Here is a 20,636-nt window from a genome sequence, read left to right as displayed (position 1 = left end):
TAGTAAGTTTACGCTTTAAAAATAAATTCCTTTATGCTTAATTAATGACACTTGAGTCGATAACCTTACTATCTTAAAACAAATTATTTAAATTCCAATGACTAACTCCAATTAGTTGCTAACCTTAAGTGTTAATAAGGTTTGAGCTAATGAATATCAAGAATGTTAAAGTTATATTAAGGTCAAACTTGATTTTTATAGTTTAGTTAATAAAGTAAGAATGTTAGGATTTACTAGGAACCTTAATATTAAATTGTAATCGATAAATATTCGATAAAAACGGTTCAAGTATACTAGTGTATAATTAGGCCTTAAAATCACACTTGGGGATAATTGTTGGAATTAAGTTAGAATTGAGATTTTAGTTGAGGTTAGGGAGCAAAGTGAAAGGACCAAAATGCCCTTCACAATCCACAAATCCCCACTACACCACAACCATCACCATGCACGGCCAAACACCCCTTCTGACAACATTTCCATCACCGCCCAAATTGTCCAATCCCGTTCTCTCCAATTCCATACGTAAACCATCTCCACACTTAACCAATTCTAACCACAAACACCTCTCAAAACCACGGCACCCTCTTCATTCCCTTTCCACTTCACATCTCAAACCACAACTGCATTTCACTCTGCCTTGCTAGTGTCGATAAACCGAGAGAGCGAGAGAGAGACCGAGCTGCACTCTGCAGCCGAGTGGAAGAAAGGAAACCGCAGGATTGAATGTTTTTGGTTCTGGCGTGAGTTGGAGTGAAACCAGGGAGAGCAAGTGGAAGTCGGAGGAGCTGCTGATCATCACCATTTTCGTTCACTTCAGACCAACATTTCCCAGCTGCAACCATCTTCACCACAACACCATTTCCAGCTGCAAATCGAACCAGGACCAACCAGTGTGCGTGAGAGCCGAGAGGGAGCAGAAATTTTCCAGATTTTCTTGCGTGAGCTTAGCTTGCTGTGAGGTAATTTCTGGATTCATTTTATGACTAATCAGAGATAGTTTGAGCTATCTAGGGGCATGCATGTACTATGGTACAGTCGGATGAATGAGATTAAGCCATTAGAAAATTTCTGTTTTGGATGTTGATGCTTCTGCCGAGAAGTTGAGCCGATAATGCAGTTTTATTTTCAATTTTCTGGGACAATCTGAGCATCTAAGTGTACTTAGCCGAATGAAAACTTGAAGATTAATACCATGCATGTGGATTTGTGCATTCGGATGATGTGGGTATAGCATACAAAAAAAAATTCTGTCTTGGGGCTAAACAATTCTGCCGAGTAGCTGGTTTAGAAATGTAGCATTATTTCTGGTGTCCTACGACAATTTGAGTTTGATTAAGTGTTTAACTACTCAACAACAATAAGGTTAAGCCATCTAGGGACATGCATGTTGATGTTAGGCACTCGAATGGGAATTTTAAGAACAGAATTTCTGTTATGTGCAAGTGTTGGAGCTGCCGAGAGTTTAGCTTGATCTGTTGCAGCCTAAATTGGTTTAATGATTGTTGTTTAAACTTATAACCATGGTTAGAAGGTTAATAACCAGTTAATTAGGCTCTGCATGCAACTAATTAGTTAGATAAACCAGAAAAAAAAAATAAAAATAAAAAGGGGCAATCTGCCCAAGCATGTCATCCGAGCCAAGCAGGAAAAAAAAAAAATAAAAATATTTTAGAAAATTTTGATGCCAATGGTTGTTGTTTGAACTCTATTTCTGAGCTAGAAACGTTTATTTTCTAGCTAAGAATTTGCATGAGGGAATTGAGAGTTTAAAAGCATGTTTTAACCCAAGAAATAAAATGAAAACAGAGAGTTCCTCCATGCATGTTTAACCGTGGCTAGTTGGACAGATTTCTGGAATTTTCTGGATAATTTTAGTTGCTGTATGAATCAGGTTTTGAAGTAGAAAATTTTAATAGTTAGCTAAGTGTTTAAACGCTGAAATTGAGTACCTAAAACCATGATCAAGCCGAGGGAAAATTTGAACTAAAGTAGATTGGTTGCTGGAAAAACTTTGGAAGCCGCAAGGTTGAACCAGAAATTTTAGTTGTTTTGAAAGTGTAATTGGTTTCTGGAATTTATTTTATTTTTCCCTTGGAATATAATAGTTTAGAAATACAAAAGAGTTGTAAGCTTTAAATGGTGTAAGTTGTATAGCAATGAAATACTTGATATATTGGAAGATGGAACCAAAAATGTTATTATATAAATGCTGGAATTTCTTATGTGATAGCCGAAAGTTGAGTTGAAAAATTTGCTTGGTTTTTGAAATTACTACGGGAAAGTAAACTAGCAATATATTAGATAAACCTCAATGTGTTTGAGCCTAAAGACTGAATAGAAGCTTATAGTTTCAATATTTGATAATCTAGGATATTGCGAGGAAGCGGAATTCGATTCCCAATTTGACATTTGAACTTCACTCCTGGTGAGTGTCCCTGCCTGTTCTATGCTTACCTGCTTAAAGCACCTTCTTGACTTGATATGTGATAAGTTGAAAAGTTGGTTTCTGATCCATTGAAGTGAGCTGTGTGTACTTTATCGCACTAGCCGTTCGAGTGGTGACTTGTGAAAAACATTTTTTTTTAGTGAATTCAAGTGCTGGACGTAAAGTCGTTGGGTGGATCCCTCGACCAGTCTATAATAGTAAATCAAGTGCTGGATGTAAAGTCGTTGGGTGGATCCCTCGACCAGTCTATAATAATGAATCAAGTGCTGGACGTAAAGTTGTTGGGTGAATCCCTCGACCAGTCTATAATAATAATATAAGTGCTGGACGTAACGTCGTTGGGTGAATCCCTCGACCAGTCTAAGGTACACTTGGGTATTATCGCCTCCCTATTTGTTTACTTCAGTCGAATCAATACGTGTTAATTGTTTTAATTGATTGCATGTTTTTGGGGCACCACTGAGCTTTAGCTCACCCCACGTTTATTTGTTTTTCCTTGACAGGTTCGGGAAACTGAAAGCCTTGAACTTACTTATGCTTCTTTTCTTTTGGATGTAATGGAGAATTACGGCTATTGTGTGGGTTGTATTATGCTTCAACTTGAATTATGTACTTTTGTTTTTGATTGCCACTTGAAGCTGGAAAATGTGTAAACCCTAATTCGGTTACTTGGTTTGTAAGTTTGTTTTTGGGATTTATGTATTTTATCTCCGGATTGGTACGACTTTATATCTTGGGTACGTAGCACGTGGGACGTTTAAGAGCCTCGACTGGTTATTTTTATCACTGCTATCTCTGAAGTTAATGTAGATTTAAGGATGATCCTATTTGGGAAAAGTTGTTTTGTAATAGATTAGGTTATTCTTCGGAAGGTTTCGGGTTAGTGTGCGTGCGTGAGTCCTGGCGAGAGCTGGGCAGACGGCCCGCCAACCCTCTGGTTCGCCTTAGGGGGAAGTGGGGTCGTCACATAATCTATATGAGTATGTTTTTGAGAAGATTGAATATTGTTGTTTTTATCCATTCTTACTTTGTCAAGACCTATCATGTTGATTGGACGGATCTTTTTTATTTTGGATAAAAATATCGCATGAATATAATGTTTGTTGATTTAAGACACATTTTTGTTGTTGTCAATCACTTTCCGGTTTTAGGCCCCGTTTGGTAAGTGAGTTTTTTGGGTGTTTCTCTAAAACTTTACTGTAGAAATTTTAAAAAAAAATTTTGAAGTGTGTAAATTTTTTAATATTTTGAAATGTACAGTTTAAAAACTTTGAGAAGTTTTTTGTGATTACTGTAGGTAAAGTTTTTAAAAAACTTGTAGCAGACAAATTTGACAAAAAACTGTAATGCCGAATAGGGTCTTAATTTTTATAATATTGGATTCGGGAAACTTAGTGAGTTGGTAATTCTGTTTGGAGCTTGAATTAGAAGAAAGTTTTTTATTTAATTAAAAGAGAAAATCTTCTTTAAATAATAGTTGCAGGTGAATGTTAAGGCTGACGTGGTTATTTTAACTTGGGTAATAGTTTTAAAAGAATCATAGTGGCAAATCGTTTTTTGAGATTTTTAGAAATTAACACCAGTGATCCTAATTGTGAGACCCCGGTTAGTCCTTAAGTATGATAGTAGGTGAGGTGAATTATTTGTGCGGTAAAATTGGGTTTTAGGGCTAATTAGAAAACCCTAATTTGGGTTAGGAATTGAAACCCTAGTTTTTGTATTAATCATAAGTTCGAGTTGTAGTTATGCTAGTGTGTGTTTTCGTACAGGTAAGTATAGGATCTGATCCATTTTATCCCTAAACTAGCAAAATCTCTAGTGTTATAATCTATTAGAAATTCTAAGTTGGGTTTAAACCCTAATTTTGCCTATGACAAAAAGGTTGTTATTAAATTGCTTTTATGTAGGATAAGGTATGATTAAGTATAGGTGATTAATATAGGAGGGTGATTAGTGAAGTAACTAAGTGTGGTTAAGTGTTTTAGATTAGATTAAGTTTGTAACTTATGGAGTTAATTGAAAGATTTTTAAATGTTTGTGGGCAAGAGTGTGAGAAAGCTAAAATAAAGTGGTAAAGGCTAGGAAGTAAAATACCATCTTTTATATGATTGGTTAGGTGGAAAATATCTTTAGTGGTCTTGATTTATATCATGGTCTAGAACATACAAGAGAAATCTAAGTTATTAACCAACTAAACATCAAAGGAAAAAGAGAGAGAGAGAGCCGAGATTGAGAGCAAGGGAGAAAAGAAAATTCCTTCAAAGTTTATCAACCTCTAGCCATCCATCTTGGTTTTGGAGCCTATGGTAGCAACTTGAGCACGTGATTGTTGAGGTTTGATCATCAACAAGGCTTGATTGAAGGTAAATCATCTTATTTGGAAGTTAACTCTTGGTGATTAAGTCTTGAAACCATGTGAAGTGATGCTTTTGTTGTGGTTGGAACTTTTTATGGTGAATATATGATGATTATAGAGTAATTTCATGATTTATTTTGATGGTAATATTGCTGAAATTTCAGTCAAGGTTAGAAAGAATTAAGGCTTCTTACTTTATGCTTTCCTTAGTTGATTTGGTTAAGTTTTGAAGTAGTTAGAGTTAGTGAGATTAGAATCTATATTATGGTTAGTGTTTGGTAAGTTTTGGGATTAATTTGGAAAAGAAATTTCGGTTTTCTTGTAGGGCAAATAGGAGGTGGCTTATGTGTGTTTGTTTGGTATGAAGTTGGTTAGAAAACTTGCATGAGAACCATAGCAACGGACCATGCGTTTGCGACGTGCGAAACCGGTTAAACTGGAAAACAAGGCAGCCCAGAATCTGAACTTTGGCTACGTTTTTCTTTGTGCTACGTACTGATTCAGGGTTTTCCCAAAACATGAAAGTTGTAGCTTCTTAAGTTCTTGTTGTGCATGCAAAATTTCAGGTCAAACGGATCTGTGTAGCCTGAGTTATGGTCAAAACCCTCGCTTCTGTTCTAAACTCTGAATTGTGCTACGTTTCTTGATTTTGCTTCTGACCGTGCTCAGTTCACATTAATAACGAAGGAACTGGGTGTTGAGGTATAAGACTTGTAGATATTTGTTTCAACTTCAAAACGGTATAAAGTGCGTCCAAATCCGAGTTCCGTAGCTCTAGTTATACCCAAAACAAAATCGGGTGTCAGAACTGCCTTTGAAGTTGGACAGTTCTGACAGGAACTTTGGAGCCATTTTTCCTTATGCTCTGTACTGATTCAGCTTTTGGTCAAAACACAAAAGTTATAGCCTTATAAATGAGTTTTCCAACGCCTCTAGAATTTCTTGATTCTGATCTCTGAGTCATGAGTTATAGTCGTTCAAACAGGGCCTGCTCGGTAACCTGAATTGAAACGGCTGGGACTGTCTTGTGCATTTTTGTCCTAGTCCCATTGAGATCTGGCTTGAGGTGTCTTCATGAAAGTTGTAGCCCTTCTTCTTAGCTTCACAACGGTATCTCATGCACCTCGATCTGATAACTGTAGCCTGAAAATTGATCAAAACAGTTCTAAGTGCCAAATCTGCCCGTTTCCGTTTGCTGGCCGTTTCCGTTTTCGTTTGCCGTTTCCGCGCGTGCATGTGCCCGTTTTGCCGTTTTGCTTGATTTATGCACTTTAGTAGTGGTTTGTGTAATAATGTGGTGCAACCTTCTATGACAGACGGTGGTGAGTTAGACGGAGCCGGTAGGGCCTACTAGCTATCACACGCGAAGTGATTTTCGCCCTTGTGCTAACTTTGTGTTTTGTATAAGTATTCAGGCCGTTTTTGTGTATACCTTACTTATGTTCTTTGGCGTGGATGAGAGGGTACTTAGGCGAGGGTGTACTTGATCACACTCGATCTAAACCCTAATTTGCACTTGTGCTTTTTTATGAGATGTGTATATATGACTTATTTTGGTGTTGAACCCCTCGAACTTGTAGTTCGGGGTGACTTTTGTGGGGCCCGATCTCAAGACCTAGATGGATTATTCGAGTCGGCAGGGGCTTGGTCGAAGCCAGTCCAACCTAGCCTTAAGGTCACCAAGTTTGTGGTTCTGTGAACCAAGTTTGTGAACCAAGTTTGTGAACCGAACTTGTGAATCAAGTTCAATTTCGTTTCGTTTACTCGAGTCATTTCGTGGGATGACTAGCCAGTGAGGGTGATAAGGTGTACGGTGGGAGTATAAGTGGAGTTCTACGGACCATTATTTGGGGTCGACAGGAGGTCACACGTGGCACATGATTTGGCTTTGGACCCAACCTGTATCCTTAACTTGTATTGTTATTTTGTACTTTCAATTTGACCTCTTTGTGATGTAATTGTTCGTTTTAATGTGAAAATTATGTTTTTACTCCTGTTTACTTACTAAGCCTATAGCTTACCCCTTTCCCTTTGTTTTTCTTAACAGGGGACGACGCAGGGGACCCTTTTGGCACTACCACTAGTATAGATAGTTTTCGATTGTCTTAGATGGACATTTAAAGTGTTTCTTCTTGTTTTGGTGATCTGTATAAAAATCCTTTTCGGGTCTATTTTCTGTTTTTGGTTATTATCATAGGGTATTGTGGTAGTCTGGATATCTATTTTTGAGGATGTAAATAGCACTCTTTGGCCAATGTAGCCAATGTATATATATTATGAATAGTAATCTTCTGGTCCATCTAGCTTTTATTGCTTTAAGTTTTTGAGTCCTGGCACGAGTTAGGCAGGCGTCCCGCCGATACCCTTGGATTCGCCCTTGGAGAAAGTGGGGGCGTCACACTAATGACAACGAGGATTATATCATATATTATTCTGTGGTCTAAGGACACCTGTAAATCCTAAAATAATGCAAACAAAAAAATTTTTTGTTTCATTTTAGCCTAATAATTCAATTATGTGAGGCCCTATAGATTAAAAAATCCCTCGAACAATGGGGATGTGTTTTTCATATTAGAGCTAATGACACAAAAAGTCACAAAGTAAACATTTTTTTAATAGTTGCCGTCAAGTTTGTTAGGGAGAAAAATCTCGAGAGATCAATCAAAGAGTTCAATATATAAGTCAGGAACTCAATTCTGATCTAAAAGTTTAAACTATTAGGTCTTAGAACCTTATTTACATATTAACCGCTCTCGAACCAATATGGGATATAATTCTTTTACTCATAAAACTAATAATCTCCCTCTGCATGAGTGCTCACGTTAAACTAAGTTTACAAGTTCTTCTCCGAGCCCAACTAAGTTTATAGGCTCTTCTCCGAATCCACGTTAATACTCAATGCCAACCCACATTAATATAGAAGATCACCTTTTCTAGAGGAACCCACTTTAATACTCAACGCAAATCCACTTTAACACCTAAGGTCACTTTTTCTTCCAAACTAAAGTTCACAAACTATTCTTCGATCCTACTTTAATAGTCAACACAAATTCACATTAAAACGTAAGGTCATCTTTTCTTCTAATCATGGACCCACTCTTTTTCAACATCTAAACTAGATTTCGGATTCTTGCCAACCCTCCATGGCGCATCTAATTCAACACCAACCAAACTCTTTAGTACTTTGATCCACTACTAAGAAGAGTATTTCACCGGTCTAATTCTGAAAAGAATCCATTTGCCCATGAGTAGTCTAGTCTCGCAACCAGAAATTTTGATACCATTTGTTAGAGAGCTTCATGAGTAATCGCTCACATTAAACTAAGTTTACAAACACTTCTCCAAACCCAACTAAGTTTACAAACTCTTTAACGAGTCCACTTTAATACTCAACACAAATTCACATTAACACGTAAGGTCACATTTTCTAGAAGAACCCATTTTAGTATTCAACGCAAATCCACTTTAATACCTAAAATCACCTTTTTTTTTCTAAACCAAGTTTACAAACCCTTCTCCGAACCCACTTTAATACTCAACGTAAGTCTACATTAACACGTAAGGTCACTTTTCTTCTAATCATGGACCTACTCTTCTTTAACATCCAAACTGGATTTCGAGCTCTTGCCAACCCTCCATAGTGCACTTGATTCAATACCAGCCAAACTCTTTGGTTCTTCGATCTACCACTAAGAAGAGAATTTTCACTAGTCCAACTCTGAGAATAATCCACTTACTCATGTATAACCTAGTCTCGCAACAAGAGGCTCTGATACCACTTATTAGAGAGAAAAATTTCGAGAGAACCCATCAAAAAACCCAATATATAAGTTAGGAACCCAATTTTAACCCAAAAATTTAAATTATTAGGTTTCGGACCCTTATTTATATATTAACCGTTCTTTTTGCATCTCTCGAATCAATATAGGATATAATCTTTTATTCGTGCATCTAACAAAGTTTAGTATCAACCATGCATCATTACCTTAAACTTTTTAGCCTAATTGTTGTTAGGTCCAATGCCTGAATTCAATGGAATAACAAAAAATTTATGTTCAAAAGGGAAAAAAAATAAAAGAGTGACCTTCTTAGCTGAAAAAAAAGTCAAGTGACTAAATCATGTAATTTTAAATGGTTTAGAGATGTTTCATACCATTTACTCTACAACTTATTTAAGCTTTTTTGTTTAATTTAAAAATACCTTTATAATTTGAATAAAGTACAAGTTTCCAGTAAACCTTTCGATCTTTTTAGGACATTATAGAAAAGGGAATGATACTTGATCCGAACGTGTGATTGATTGATTCATCTGGACCAACATGGCCCATCAACCTAGCAATATGGAAAATATTAATTTCACCTACATTAATTTCCCATCACCTTCATCGCTATCTTTTTCATTATTTCTACTCACAGCCTTCCATTCCATCCCACGATAATCACTAACACTTTGTGCATCAAGTTCAAAACGAAAATAAAAAATATCTGTGTCTTATTTGTTTGGCCTTTCTTTCAAAAATAAGTTTGATATTAAAGGTTGTTTTGTAAGTTTCACTTCAAGGTTTATAATCAAGAACACAGTTTGAGCTAACCAAAGTAGTATGCAATTGGCAGTTTAGTTGAGGCCACATGTGTCGCATGAATTTGTAGGGGTGGCAATTTTCGACACGATCCGAAAACACGACACGAACCTAACACGAAATTAATGGGTTTGGGTTGAGGTTTCGAGGGTTAGGGTCAGAATCGGGTCGAACCCGATGAACCCGAAAAGAAAATAGGTCGATTTCGGGTCAACCCGTGGATAACCTGATATGACCCGTTTACCAATTAAAAATAATTTAATAAACATAAAAATTATTTTATCTAACTAAACTAAGTTATTCTTTTTTTCAAAGGCATTAATTACTTAATCCTAAATGAATTTATTTAACTTGTGTGAAGTTGAAATTATTATATTTGAACAAATAATATATTATATTATTTTTTACTTTTTATACTGTTTTAATTTATTTTATATTTGGTTTGGGATAAAACACTTTTTCGGTATTTAATTTAATTTAGATTTGGTTTGGAATTATTTATTTAAATTTTTATTACTTGATTATGTAATTAATTTTGTCAGAAATTGATTTTATTAAAAATTACAGTGATAAATTAAAAAAATAAAATTAAGTTTCGGGTCGACCAGCCAAACCGCCAACCCGAAATTTTCGGGTTCGTGTCAAGTATCCTGACCCGTTTCGGGTTGGTGGGTCAGGTTCGGGTCAGCGGGTTTTCTGTTATACCTGGGTCTCAACCTGACCCGCCAACCCAAACTCGACCCAATTGCCACCCCTCTGAATTTGAATATCCTATCTTTCACGACTGGGAAAGAAAAACAAAAATTGTTGCCAACCATTTCAATGATTAAGTAAAATTAAATGCGCTTAAACATATGATAGTTGAATAATTGCATTCCACTTTTTTGCCACACTACATTATAGTTTGTTCTTTCCTTTTATTTTTGTTGGAAAAAACCCCCTTTGGTGTGGATTTATCATGCAGCATTAGTAGTTTAAAAGTACATGGACAAAATTGCTAAAAGAGGGGAATCAATAACCAAGATGTGTGACTTTTCAGTCACTCTCATTTCCCTGTTAACAACTGGCGAGCACGGGGTATACATGTGAGAACTCATATTTTTATTCTTAATTTAGCCTATTTTAAAATTATTTGCATTGATGTTATGTAATTTTATTATTTTAGCATTAATTTTACTTAAATTATATTTTTATCGTTTACGCGTCAAAATTTTTCAAAAGTTGCACCAGCGCGACTAATTGGAGATTTGGAGAATTAATTGTAGACTGGTAAGAATGAGTATTAGTGGTGCAAGAGGAACTACTTTGGAAGATTAGTATTTAAATGTTGCAATCAAGAAGGAAATTGGTAGTGCATGACACTATTGAACCACCATTAATGGTTGACCTTCTCAACCACCAAAAGTTAACTTTTCACTCAACCTCACATCACAATTCATCTTCATCTCCTCTCATTTTCTCTCTCTAAGTGGCCGAACACTCTAGCTCAAGAAGAAGGGAGAAAAGCTCCAATTTTTACCCACCAATCTTGCTCCAAGATTCATACAAAATCCTCAAAACCTTTAGTAGTTGATCTAACTTGAAGGAATCTTCCATCTTGTGGTGAGTTCTTGGTGGATTGTTGGTGCAAAGCTTGGCTCCAACTAGGGTTCAAGAGGCTTTGAAGAGGTAACAAGTTTCACCCCTCTTGATCTTCAATTTTATACAAGAGTTAGTGGTGGTTATGGGTTATTTGCATGGCAATTTGGAAACCCTAACCCAAAACTAAGCTAGAGGATTTGAGGAACTCCTTGTTTTTCTTGATTTAATAGTAGCCTTGAGGTGAACTTCTAGGTAGAGGACTTGAGGATTCTTACTTGTTTGGTTGTATTCTTGTGGTTTATGGCTTGGTTGTTGGCTTGAAAGTTGGAAAGAAACTTGAAGATGAAGGGGGAAGGTGCTGCCGAAATTTTGCTGGTTTATCTCCTTGGTTTGATTTCGAATTTTGTTACTCAAATGGCTGTAAAAATGCTTGTTATATGTTGTATTATGTGTGCAAAAACTATCTCTCAAAAATCGTTTCAATTGATTGGGTAAAATTTGAGTTTTGCAAAAAGAAGTAAATCTGGAAAACTGGTTCAGATGGCCGACCATGGTATCATTGACCACACATAAATTTTTGTACAAGAGTCGAAATCAAGTGCAGTTTGTGGCATTTGAAACTAGACACCAAGTGCTTTCTAATGGTTTAAAATTCCTCTGCTAATTCGTTTTGTGTGAACTGTAGCGAACCAGCAAATTGGACTGATCTGCTTCTACTGTTTACCCGAGAAAATCATACAACTGCATCTTGTGGCTCAATTTCGTCCCTCTTGTGAAAAGAATTTGAACATAATTTATTCTAATGATTTATAGTATTTTGAATCTAGTTTTCAACTCCATAAACCATTCCCAATTTGGACTTGTGTAGCATTAGTTATGGCCTGACTTCGAAACTGTGTCGAAGATTTGTGACTAAAAATCCGCGGAACAGGTTGCAAAAACCAGTTTTCTTAAAACTGTTGTATCTTGGTGTTGGAAAATCTGAATTGAGTTTTGCTTATTTTGTTTGAACTTGAATTGATGTTCTTTATGTCTTATAGATTTCAGAGGCTAATTCAATTCCTGTGAATTTTACCGAATTTTCAAACTTTACTGAAAATCAAAACTGTTCCTGCCCTGTTTCAATGAAATAGCAAGTTTGAGCTGAGATTTGAATGATTTCTGATTGGAATCTGGAAAAAGTGTCTTCTGGAAAGTTTTAGTACTTTGAATCTAGTTTCCAACGGCATAAAATTTCCAATTTTTGGACTTACGAAACTCAAAATATGATTTTTCAAGTGTTGTCGTATAAAGCTGGAAATTTCTGGTTTCCAACAAAATGAACTTTTAAGAACTTCCAACTTCCTTTTGAGATTGATAGTATATTTTAAACTTGATTTCATGGATGATACAAGTTCTCTTGTGACTTTAAATCTTCATTTTGAATCTCAGTTTTCGATGGATTAAAACTCTTTTGAGGCATTGTCCTAAGTTCTAAGCAAATGCATTTTCTTCCTTGAATGCTAAGTGGCCTAGGGTATCCATGAGTGATAGTTGGTTAATATTTTTTCAGATGCTCAAGAGGATTTCGAAAGGAATTCTGGTGCGGAGAACTAAAGGATTTAATTGCTTGCTTGATTTTGGAAATTAGTGAGTGTCAAGTGCATGTTTCATTTACTATAATTGAAATGATATGTGTACAAGTGTTACGTGCAATTGTCATGATTTATGAACTTGCCGAGGCAAGGGTGTACTTTATCGCCATTGTCCTCTCCCTCTTGAATACTTACTACTTGTATATGAAATTGCGTGACTTGAACTTGTACTGGAACGTGCTTGTAATCGTAAGTATTGAGTGGTAGCATGTACCACACCCTATTCGGGTGGGAGGTGCTTCTTATCCTGACTCAATATTATGATCGATTTTAAGTCGATTTGAGCATTGTCTCATCGACCACTCATACTTGTGAGGACGCCCAAAACCCAGTGACTAGCCATTCAACTCAAGCCAGTATGGGTTTGGTTGAAGATTTAGGTGAACCTTGGGCTCATATACTTTAGTTGCCTCGATATACTCGAGTAATATCAAAACTTTTGACGTTTGGATCCGGTAGGGGGTGTAACGATCGACGAAAATTGGTGAAAAGTGGGGTTCTACGGACTTGTTACTTGCTCGATTGACGGAGTGTCAACACTTGGAAATTATGGATCAAGATTATCGATGAAGCAGTGTGAATTTAGCTCCTGAGAGCTCTCGTATCTTTCATTGATTGTGTTTTTAATTCCTTTTGTGATTTTACATGAATATTATGGCTGCCTTTGTATTTATATGTTATTATTGCTAGATGTACCTGCTTGTTGCCTACTTTTCTTGGGCTCACTGAGCGTTAGCTCACTCCAAATTTGTTTTCCTTAACAGGTTTTGGGAGGTGGAAGTTGAGGACTTTAGAATAGCAACTTTTGGTCGAAGCTAGTAAATCTTGTGTATGACATTGGAGACTTTTAAAGTGTAAATTTTGTTATATTTGGATATTTTGGTTTGTAATTATAAATGGTAGCCTTAGGAGTTGTGGCTTGTACATTTGAAGTATTTCTTAAATCCTAAATCTATGGTTGACTTGTGGATTCCTTTTAAGCTTGAATAAATGCGTGAGCCCTGACGAGAGTTGGGCAGGCGTCTCGCTGATACCTTAGGGTTCGCCTTAGGGAGAGGTGAGGGCGTCACAGTTGGTATCAGAGCTTAGGTTTGAATTAGTTTGGACAATTAGGAGTCTTGATCTTGTGAAAAGTATATGTGATAGTATAAAGCATTAGGATCTAGTTTATTAAGTGTACCTGGATCTGTCTAAGTTTCTAATTGTAATTGTAAGTTATGGAAAGAAATGGTGGGAATGAGTCATCTCTGAGACGCCTTCCAGTGATTCGTTATCAAAAGAGGCTTGGGGCCCTCTTTGGCAGTGGAATCTAGCTCGTCGAGCTAGGCCTTCATGCAATTGTTAGAGGACTTACTTATACTCTAACTGTGTGGTGCTATCGGTAATCGATGATTGGAGATAGTCATCTAATGTGAATAGGATAGCTCAAGAGGATAATCGAGAATTGAAAGCGACTGTGGACGCACAGACCGTTAGGATTCATGAGTTGGAGACGAATGTACTCGAAGAGCAAAATAGAGCAGAGGCTCTTCATGAGCAGCTTCAGGAGGCTAAGCGCCGACTTGCTATGGTAGTACATGAAATAAGAGACCGGACAGAAGGAATGATGGGTGAGTGTGTTACCTTGGTTGAATAAGTGGTTGATAGCAAAATATTCGATGAGGGATAGGAAAGCGCAACCCTAGTGTTGAAGATGAAGTTGAACCTACTGAAATAGCCGAGACTTTTGACTCTACTAACCATTAATCTAGTAGTTTTCTACTTTGGTAGTTTTGTCAAGGATAATTGGGGTCTATTAGCTCAGTTCACTTATATTAGTGATCTCCTGATCTTTTTGACTTTTGCTAAGGACTTAGAAAGGGTGATCTTTGCTTTGAGGCCTTTTGTATTTTGTTGTATGTATCCCTATATTTTGAAACAATTGAATACCAATATCCTATACTTGATCTTCTAGATTTGTTTTGTGAACTCTTGACTTATAGTATGATTTTTAGTTTATGTAAAGAATTACGCTTTTATTTCAAGTGTTTTTGGAACTTGCATATGTTTTAAATTTCTATATTTATTTTCTCTCTTTTAATTATATGTTTATATTCTTGCTACATGGATCGACGAGAACGTGGATGGGGTCATGGATGTAGGTTTTGGCAACTCGCACTTCCGAGAGAGATGAGGGATCAGCGATTGATCTATACCAAAACCCTAGGATTGAGAGAAATGACCAAGTGGTTTCAGCTCTTAACCGCATAATTGATGTTCTTGAACGTCTATCTAGAGTTTTAATTGATCCCGAGGCAACCTATTCATTCGTGGACTCTAACTTCATAAATAGTATAGATGGAAAGTGTGATTTCTTACTCTTTTGATTTGAAAATTAAGACTCCTACGGGGAACCAGTGCCTAATTGTTAATAAGGTTTATAGAAATTATGAGATTTGGGTTGGTGAGAGGAAATTTTTGACAGATTTAATAAGCCTAACAATTAAGGGTTATGATGTGACCATTAAAAACACATACCCTTTGCCTCACATAGATGAATTATTTGATCAGTTGCTAGGGGGCCGAGGTATTTTCAAGTTAGATTTGAGACAAGACTATTACCAGTTGAGAATTCTAAAAGCGGATGTGCCTAGGACCGCTTTTAATTTGAGATATGGGCACCTTCATTGACGGAGCCAGGATTTTTTTTTTTGGGAGGCCAAAATTTTTTTCCTCATAAAATTATCTTAATATATTATGTTCAAAATAATTTTCTTCTATTTAAATATATGACATCTAAAAATATCAAATATTAAATTTAATTATAAAGGTATGTCTATTCATAAATATGCGTTACAGTCATAACAAAAATTAACAAAAAAGATAACCTTTGATTAAATATTTTATAATATCACAAACCATCCAATTTACACATTATGAGAAGATGCTCTCCAATATGTCATCTATGCAATATATATATATATATATATATATATATATATATATATATATAACCATGTAATATAAATGTAACTATTTTCAATTGAAAAAAGATAAAAGTTATATTAACATACTTTGAAATTTCAACATCTTTTCTTAGAAGTAAATTGAAATCTACGCTCTTTCATAGAACTAAATTCATCTATGATTGAATCATTGCTAAATTTTTCAGCAACTTCCTTTTCTATATACACAGTTAGACAATCATTCAAGAAATTATCTTCCATCTTGTTTCGGAGCTTTGTCTTGATTATTTTCATAATTGAAAATGCCCGCTCTGTAGTTGCAGTTGATACAAGAAGAGTAAGAACAAGTCTAATCAATCTGTCAATAAGAGGATATATCACTGATTTTCTTGTTTTCACCAAGCCTTGACATAACTCATGAATACCAGATAATTCTTGCAATTCAGGATGATTTGGAATGTCAAGCTCAAAATGTTGAAGTTCTATTCTTAGACGTACCAGTTCTTGCTCCATAAAATCATTCGGATAGAACTTCTCTGCAAGATTACAAATATCATCAATCTTCAACAGCATAAATCCATTTCTAGGATCTAAAGCAGTGCTCAAAACAAGCAATTCCACGGCATGATCATTAAACCTGCTATGTAACTCTTGCAATTGATAATCAATTGTTGCAAGAAATAGATCCACTCGATAATAATGCTCCACACTAATCTCATCATGATGACTTCGAGATCTACCACGTCTTTCAATATATTGAGCATTCATATCCGGGATATCAATTTGATGTTGCTGGCAAAATAATTTAACTTTCACCAAGAAATCATCCCATCCCGAATCTCGAAAATTCTTCAGTAGCTTTGTTGTGCTTGAGACAAGATGCATTGCATTCAAAATGTCTTGAGATTTACTTTGCAATGCTATACAAAGAAGATGAATAATTTCCATAATGTCTTTCATAAGATGCAAAGTGAAAACAAACTCAAAGGATAACAACTGATTCAAAGCAAAATTTGCATCTCCACATTGAGAGTATGAACATCCATCTGCTGCAATGTTACTTAAAACCACACAAGTAGCATTGAACATTTTCAGTAAACTAGAAATAGAATCCAAATGAGAACCCTAACGAGTATCTCCAGCTCGTTTTAAAGCGCCAATTTGATTAAGCCCCCTTCCAGTTTCAAGTTCACCATTAGCAATCTTAGTAGCAACTTCAATTGCTTGAGCCTCCTTTAATTCATCATTACGTTTGCTAGATGCAGTAACAATGTTAATAATGAAAACTAAATTGGAGAAGAACTGGTGAACAGAAGCTACTTCTCTAGAAGTTGCAACTAAAGCAAGTTGAAGCCTATGGGCCAAACAACGAATGTAATAGGCATATGGACATTCATGGCAAATTAAAGCTTGCAAGCCATTCCATTCACCTCTCATATTACTAGCTCCATCATACCATTGTCCACGAATGTTATGAATGGCCAAATTATGTTGAGAGAGAGTAGAAAAAATAGCTTCCTTCAAAGCTAAAGCCACAGTATCACGGACATGAATAACACCAAAAAACCATTCACGGATGCATCCTTCCTTTTCTACATATCTCAAAACAAGAGCCATTTGCTCTCTTTTGGACTCGTCACGAGCTTCATCAACTACAATGCAAAATTTTGAATTTCCAATCTCTTGGCAAATTTCTTTTCTAACCTTACTGGAAAATATATAAAGAATCTCCTTTTGAATTTCAGGAGATGTATAGGAGGCATTGGATGGAGCATTTTCTTGAACAACATTTGCAACCTATCCATTAATAGAGCATAATTATAATTTTATAAAGATAATAAATAAATGGAAGCATATTATGAACTAAAAAGATTTCTTTCAAGCATGGATATTATATAAATTCAAGAAAGAATGCAAAGCTGGAAGAAAATCATTATTACCTTATCATTATAAGAAGCCAACAACTTAATAAGTTGATGAAAGTTTCCACGATTAAGAGATTTTTCACTCTCATCTTGTCCTCGAAAGGCACAACCTTGAAATGCAAGCCATCACACTACATCAATTGAAACTTGAAGCCTTAATCGATTAATCTCAACTTGCTCAAAACTTTGTTTCTTAATGAAAGTTCCAATGTGTTGAGAAGCATTCATCAAATCATTGCATGCTTTTACCGCAATTCTGTGAAATGAGTTAGGACTTTTCCCCACATGTCATAAGAAAGCACAATTATCTCCATTATTGACCTTCTTCCAATTGTTAAAGCCACCAAGAACAAATGCACTTAATTCAACTCGTCCATTCGGCTTACTAAATAGATAGCATGAAAGACAAAAAGTAGCATCAATTGATGGAGAATATTCAAGCCAAGATGGAAACAATTCAAACCAAGAGCTACAAAAATGACGAACATGTTTTTTTGAACCACTTGAAGGGTAATTTTTAAGCTTAACTTGATATGGCCCCCAATTGATATAAGCTTGACGAATTTCATCTTGTTGATTAAGAGGATAACTCCATATAGGTGGACGTTTTCCGGGATCACGCTCCAAAGAAGCAATATCAATCTTTTCAAGTTCAACTCTTTGAACTTTTTTGGGAGGTTCAACAACCAAACTCTCACTAAGAATAGAGGATGGAGTAGCATCACTCTCCTTGTGCTTTTGATCTTCAATAATTTTTCTTTTAAAAAATGCATCAATTGTTGTTGACTTACCCATGGAGAATAAATTTCAAACCTGAATTTAATTCACATTTCATAAGTTATCTACAACTCTAGCAAATTATCATAATAAATTATATATATGCCAAATTATATATTCATTATATTACTATTTCTTTGAACCACAAATAGAGTATGGAATCACAATTTTAAATGTTACTCACTTATTAAACAATAAAATACTTTATACATGTCAAATTATTTTTCTTGAGAAAAATATACTACAAATATAGTATAATATCACAATTTTGATACTAGAAATGTATTTTACAAGAGCATAAGATAATTGGAAAGAGGAAAAGATTAAATTTCATAATAAATTAATTATAAAAAGGAAAAGGTTTAATACAGGTACCAAAGAATGGAGCCACTTCACGTCAATTTATTGGATTCTACTTTCTAGCACCAAGTGACCAAACCACGGAAGCCACCAAACGGTCCAAACCAATCACGCGACACCTTTGATGAATCTTCTTTGAACCTTTGTTGTATTCGTCTCCAGTTCTCCTGTCCTCTTTGCAGTTTGCTCTTTTCACTTTACTTTTGTCTACCAACTACCAAGTACCACCGTGAAAGAAAGAAAGAAATGAAAAGTGACCCACATTTTCCTTTTTGATCCGCGTATCAGAGAAGTAGGCAAGTAGCTTACTTTGTAAGCTTTTCTTAGAATAGTAAAGATAAAATAATTTTTTTTAAATCTTGTATCCATTGGGCTAAGTTATATATTTGTATATGGGCCAATAAAATAATTATTTTTGTTTTAGCCCATTAACAATTATGAATTGGATCTTTTTATTCTAATACATCACATTGGGTCAATTTACTACGGAACATCAAATTATATGTTTAATTTTTGAAAGTTAAATAATTAATACAATAAAAAATAAATAACTTTTTTTGAAGAAAAAAATTAATTCAAAGATGACTAATTCATATATATATATATATATCAACTCTCATAATATAAACTAAAATTATAAAAATTAAAGGGAGGGCCAATTTTATTTTACATACATATTTACATATTATAAATTAAAATTTTCAAAACTTATGGCCCCCCCTCTGCCCCCCTGGTTCCATCATTGGGCACTTTGAATTTGCAGTTATGCCTTTTGGGTTACCTAATGCGCCAGTAGCATTTATGGACTTGATGCATCGAATCTTTAAGTCGTATCTGGGCCAATTTGTGATGATATTTATAGACGATATATTGGTATACTTTAAGTCTCAAGAAAATCATGAAAGACACCTGAGAATAATTTTGCAAACCCTGAGAGAGAGCACTAACTTTTACTAAGTTCAATAAGTGCGAGTTTTGGTTGGAAAAAGTGTTTGATTGAGCCACCTGTATTAGCATTGTCGAGCGGCGGATATGGGTTCCATTCTTATATACGAATTTTGACAAAATTAGGATTGACGTCTTGATAGAGGATGATACCAATCATTAGTGAGACGAAGAAGTTATAATTTCTTTTTCAACGAGTTTATAAGTGAGTGTATAATGGAAAATGAGTTAGGGCCCGGAACTTCTACTTTAAGGAATATGATTCTATATCTTATTATATGTGTAAGCGATGATAGTAATCTTTATAGAAGGATTAAAAAATAGGAGTAAGTACTTGTATTTAAATTTCTTGTTTATCTAGGTAGAAATATCTAGGATTTATGTTTTAGGTGACCTGTAAGCAAAAGGATGGAAGAGTTATACGGCTATAGTTTCCAAGTGTGATTAGTTATTTATTTTGATCCTTTGATTTTCTTGACAGGACATCATTTGACCTTAAGGAGATTAGTGATATGACAAATTTGAAAGAGATGCATAAGGAAATAGACATCTTTCGAATGGAGGTAGAATTACAAAAGAAATTGGCTGACTATTGGAAAGGACGATGGATACAGGAATATGCGGAGAAAATTGAGCTGCTATACAAGAACATGGAATTGGAAAAGAAATACAAAGAGATCTCAGACGAGGTACGGGATAAGTTTGAATTGGGGTATTCACCTAGTCAAGTAGTACCTCAAGACCTTCCTAGTAATGAAGTTAGAAGGGGTGAAAGAAGTTCTCACGATACTGAAAGGAAACGTAAAGCAATTAGTGAAGATGAACTCGCTATGAAGGATAAAGAGAAGGGGAAAAGAAAGAATGGACCCTTCAAGAAGAAATGCGTAGTCGCTAAGGGTGAATTCTGTAATAAAATTCATACGGGATTATGTCATTCAAAAACTGGTGTGTGTTTCAAATGCGACCAACTTGGACATCAAATAAGGAACTGTCCAAGATAAATGAATTTCTTGAGGATAAAATGCAGCAATAGTTAAAGTTAGCAACTATTGATGTTTTATTTGATATAGCTGTATTTATTAGGCTA

General features: G+C 35.3%; 2 protein-coding genes across 2 annotated transcripts; both read right to left on the bottom strand.

Moving 5' to 3' along the window:
- Positions 1–602: 602 nt before the first annotated feature.
- Positions 603–16,631, bottom strand: LOC113711334 (uncharacterized). The gene is made up of 2 exons (XM_027234498.1): positions 15,968–16,631; positions 603–865 (listed from the first exon to the last, which is right to left on the bottom strand). The coding sequence occupies exons 1-2, from the start codon at positions 16,629–16,631 to the stop codon at positions 603–605; spliced, it is 927 nt and encodes a 308-aa protein (XP_027090299.1).
- A 36-nt stretch (positions 16,632–16,667) lies between these two features.
- On the bottom strand, positions 16,668–18,262 carry LOC140015125 (uncharacterized). Its single transcript, XM_072067018.1, has 3 exons — positions 17,770–18,262; positions 17,483–17,577; positions 16,668–17,339 (listed from the first exon to the last, which is right to left on the bottom strand). Exons 1-3 carry the CDS (start codon positions 18,260–18,262, stop codon positions 16,668–16,670), a joined length of 1,260 nt encoding a protein of 419 aa, XP_071923119.1.
- Between the last annotated feature and the right edge of the window lie 2,374 nt (positions 18,263–20,636).

Source organism: Coffea arabica, chromosome 10e (genome assembly GCF_036785885.1).
Source record: "Coffea arabica cultivar ET-39 chromosome 10e, Coffea Arabica ET-39 HiFi, whole genome shotgun sequence".
Classification (NCBI taxonomy): domain Eukaryota; kingdom Viridiplantae; phylum Streptophyta; class Magnoliopsida; order Gentianales; family Rubiaceae; genus Coffea; species Coffea arabica.
This window is presented reverse-complemented; position numbering and strand designations above follow the sequence as displayed.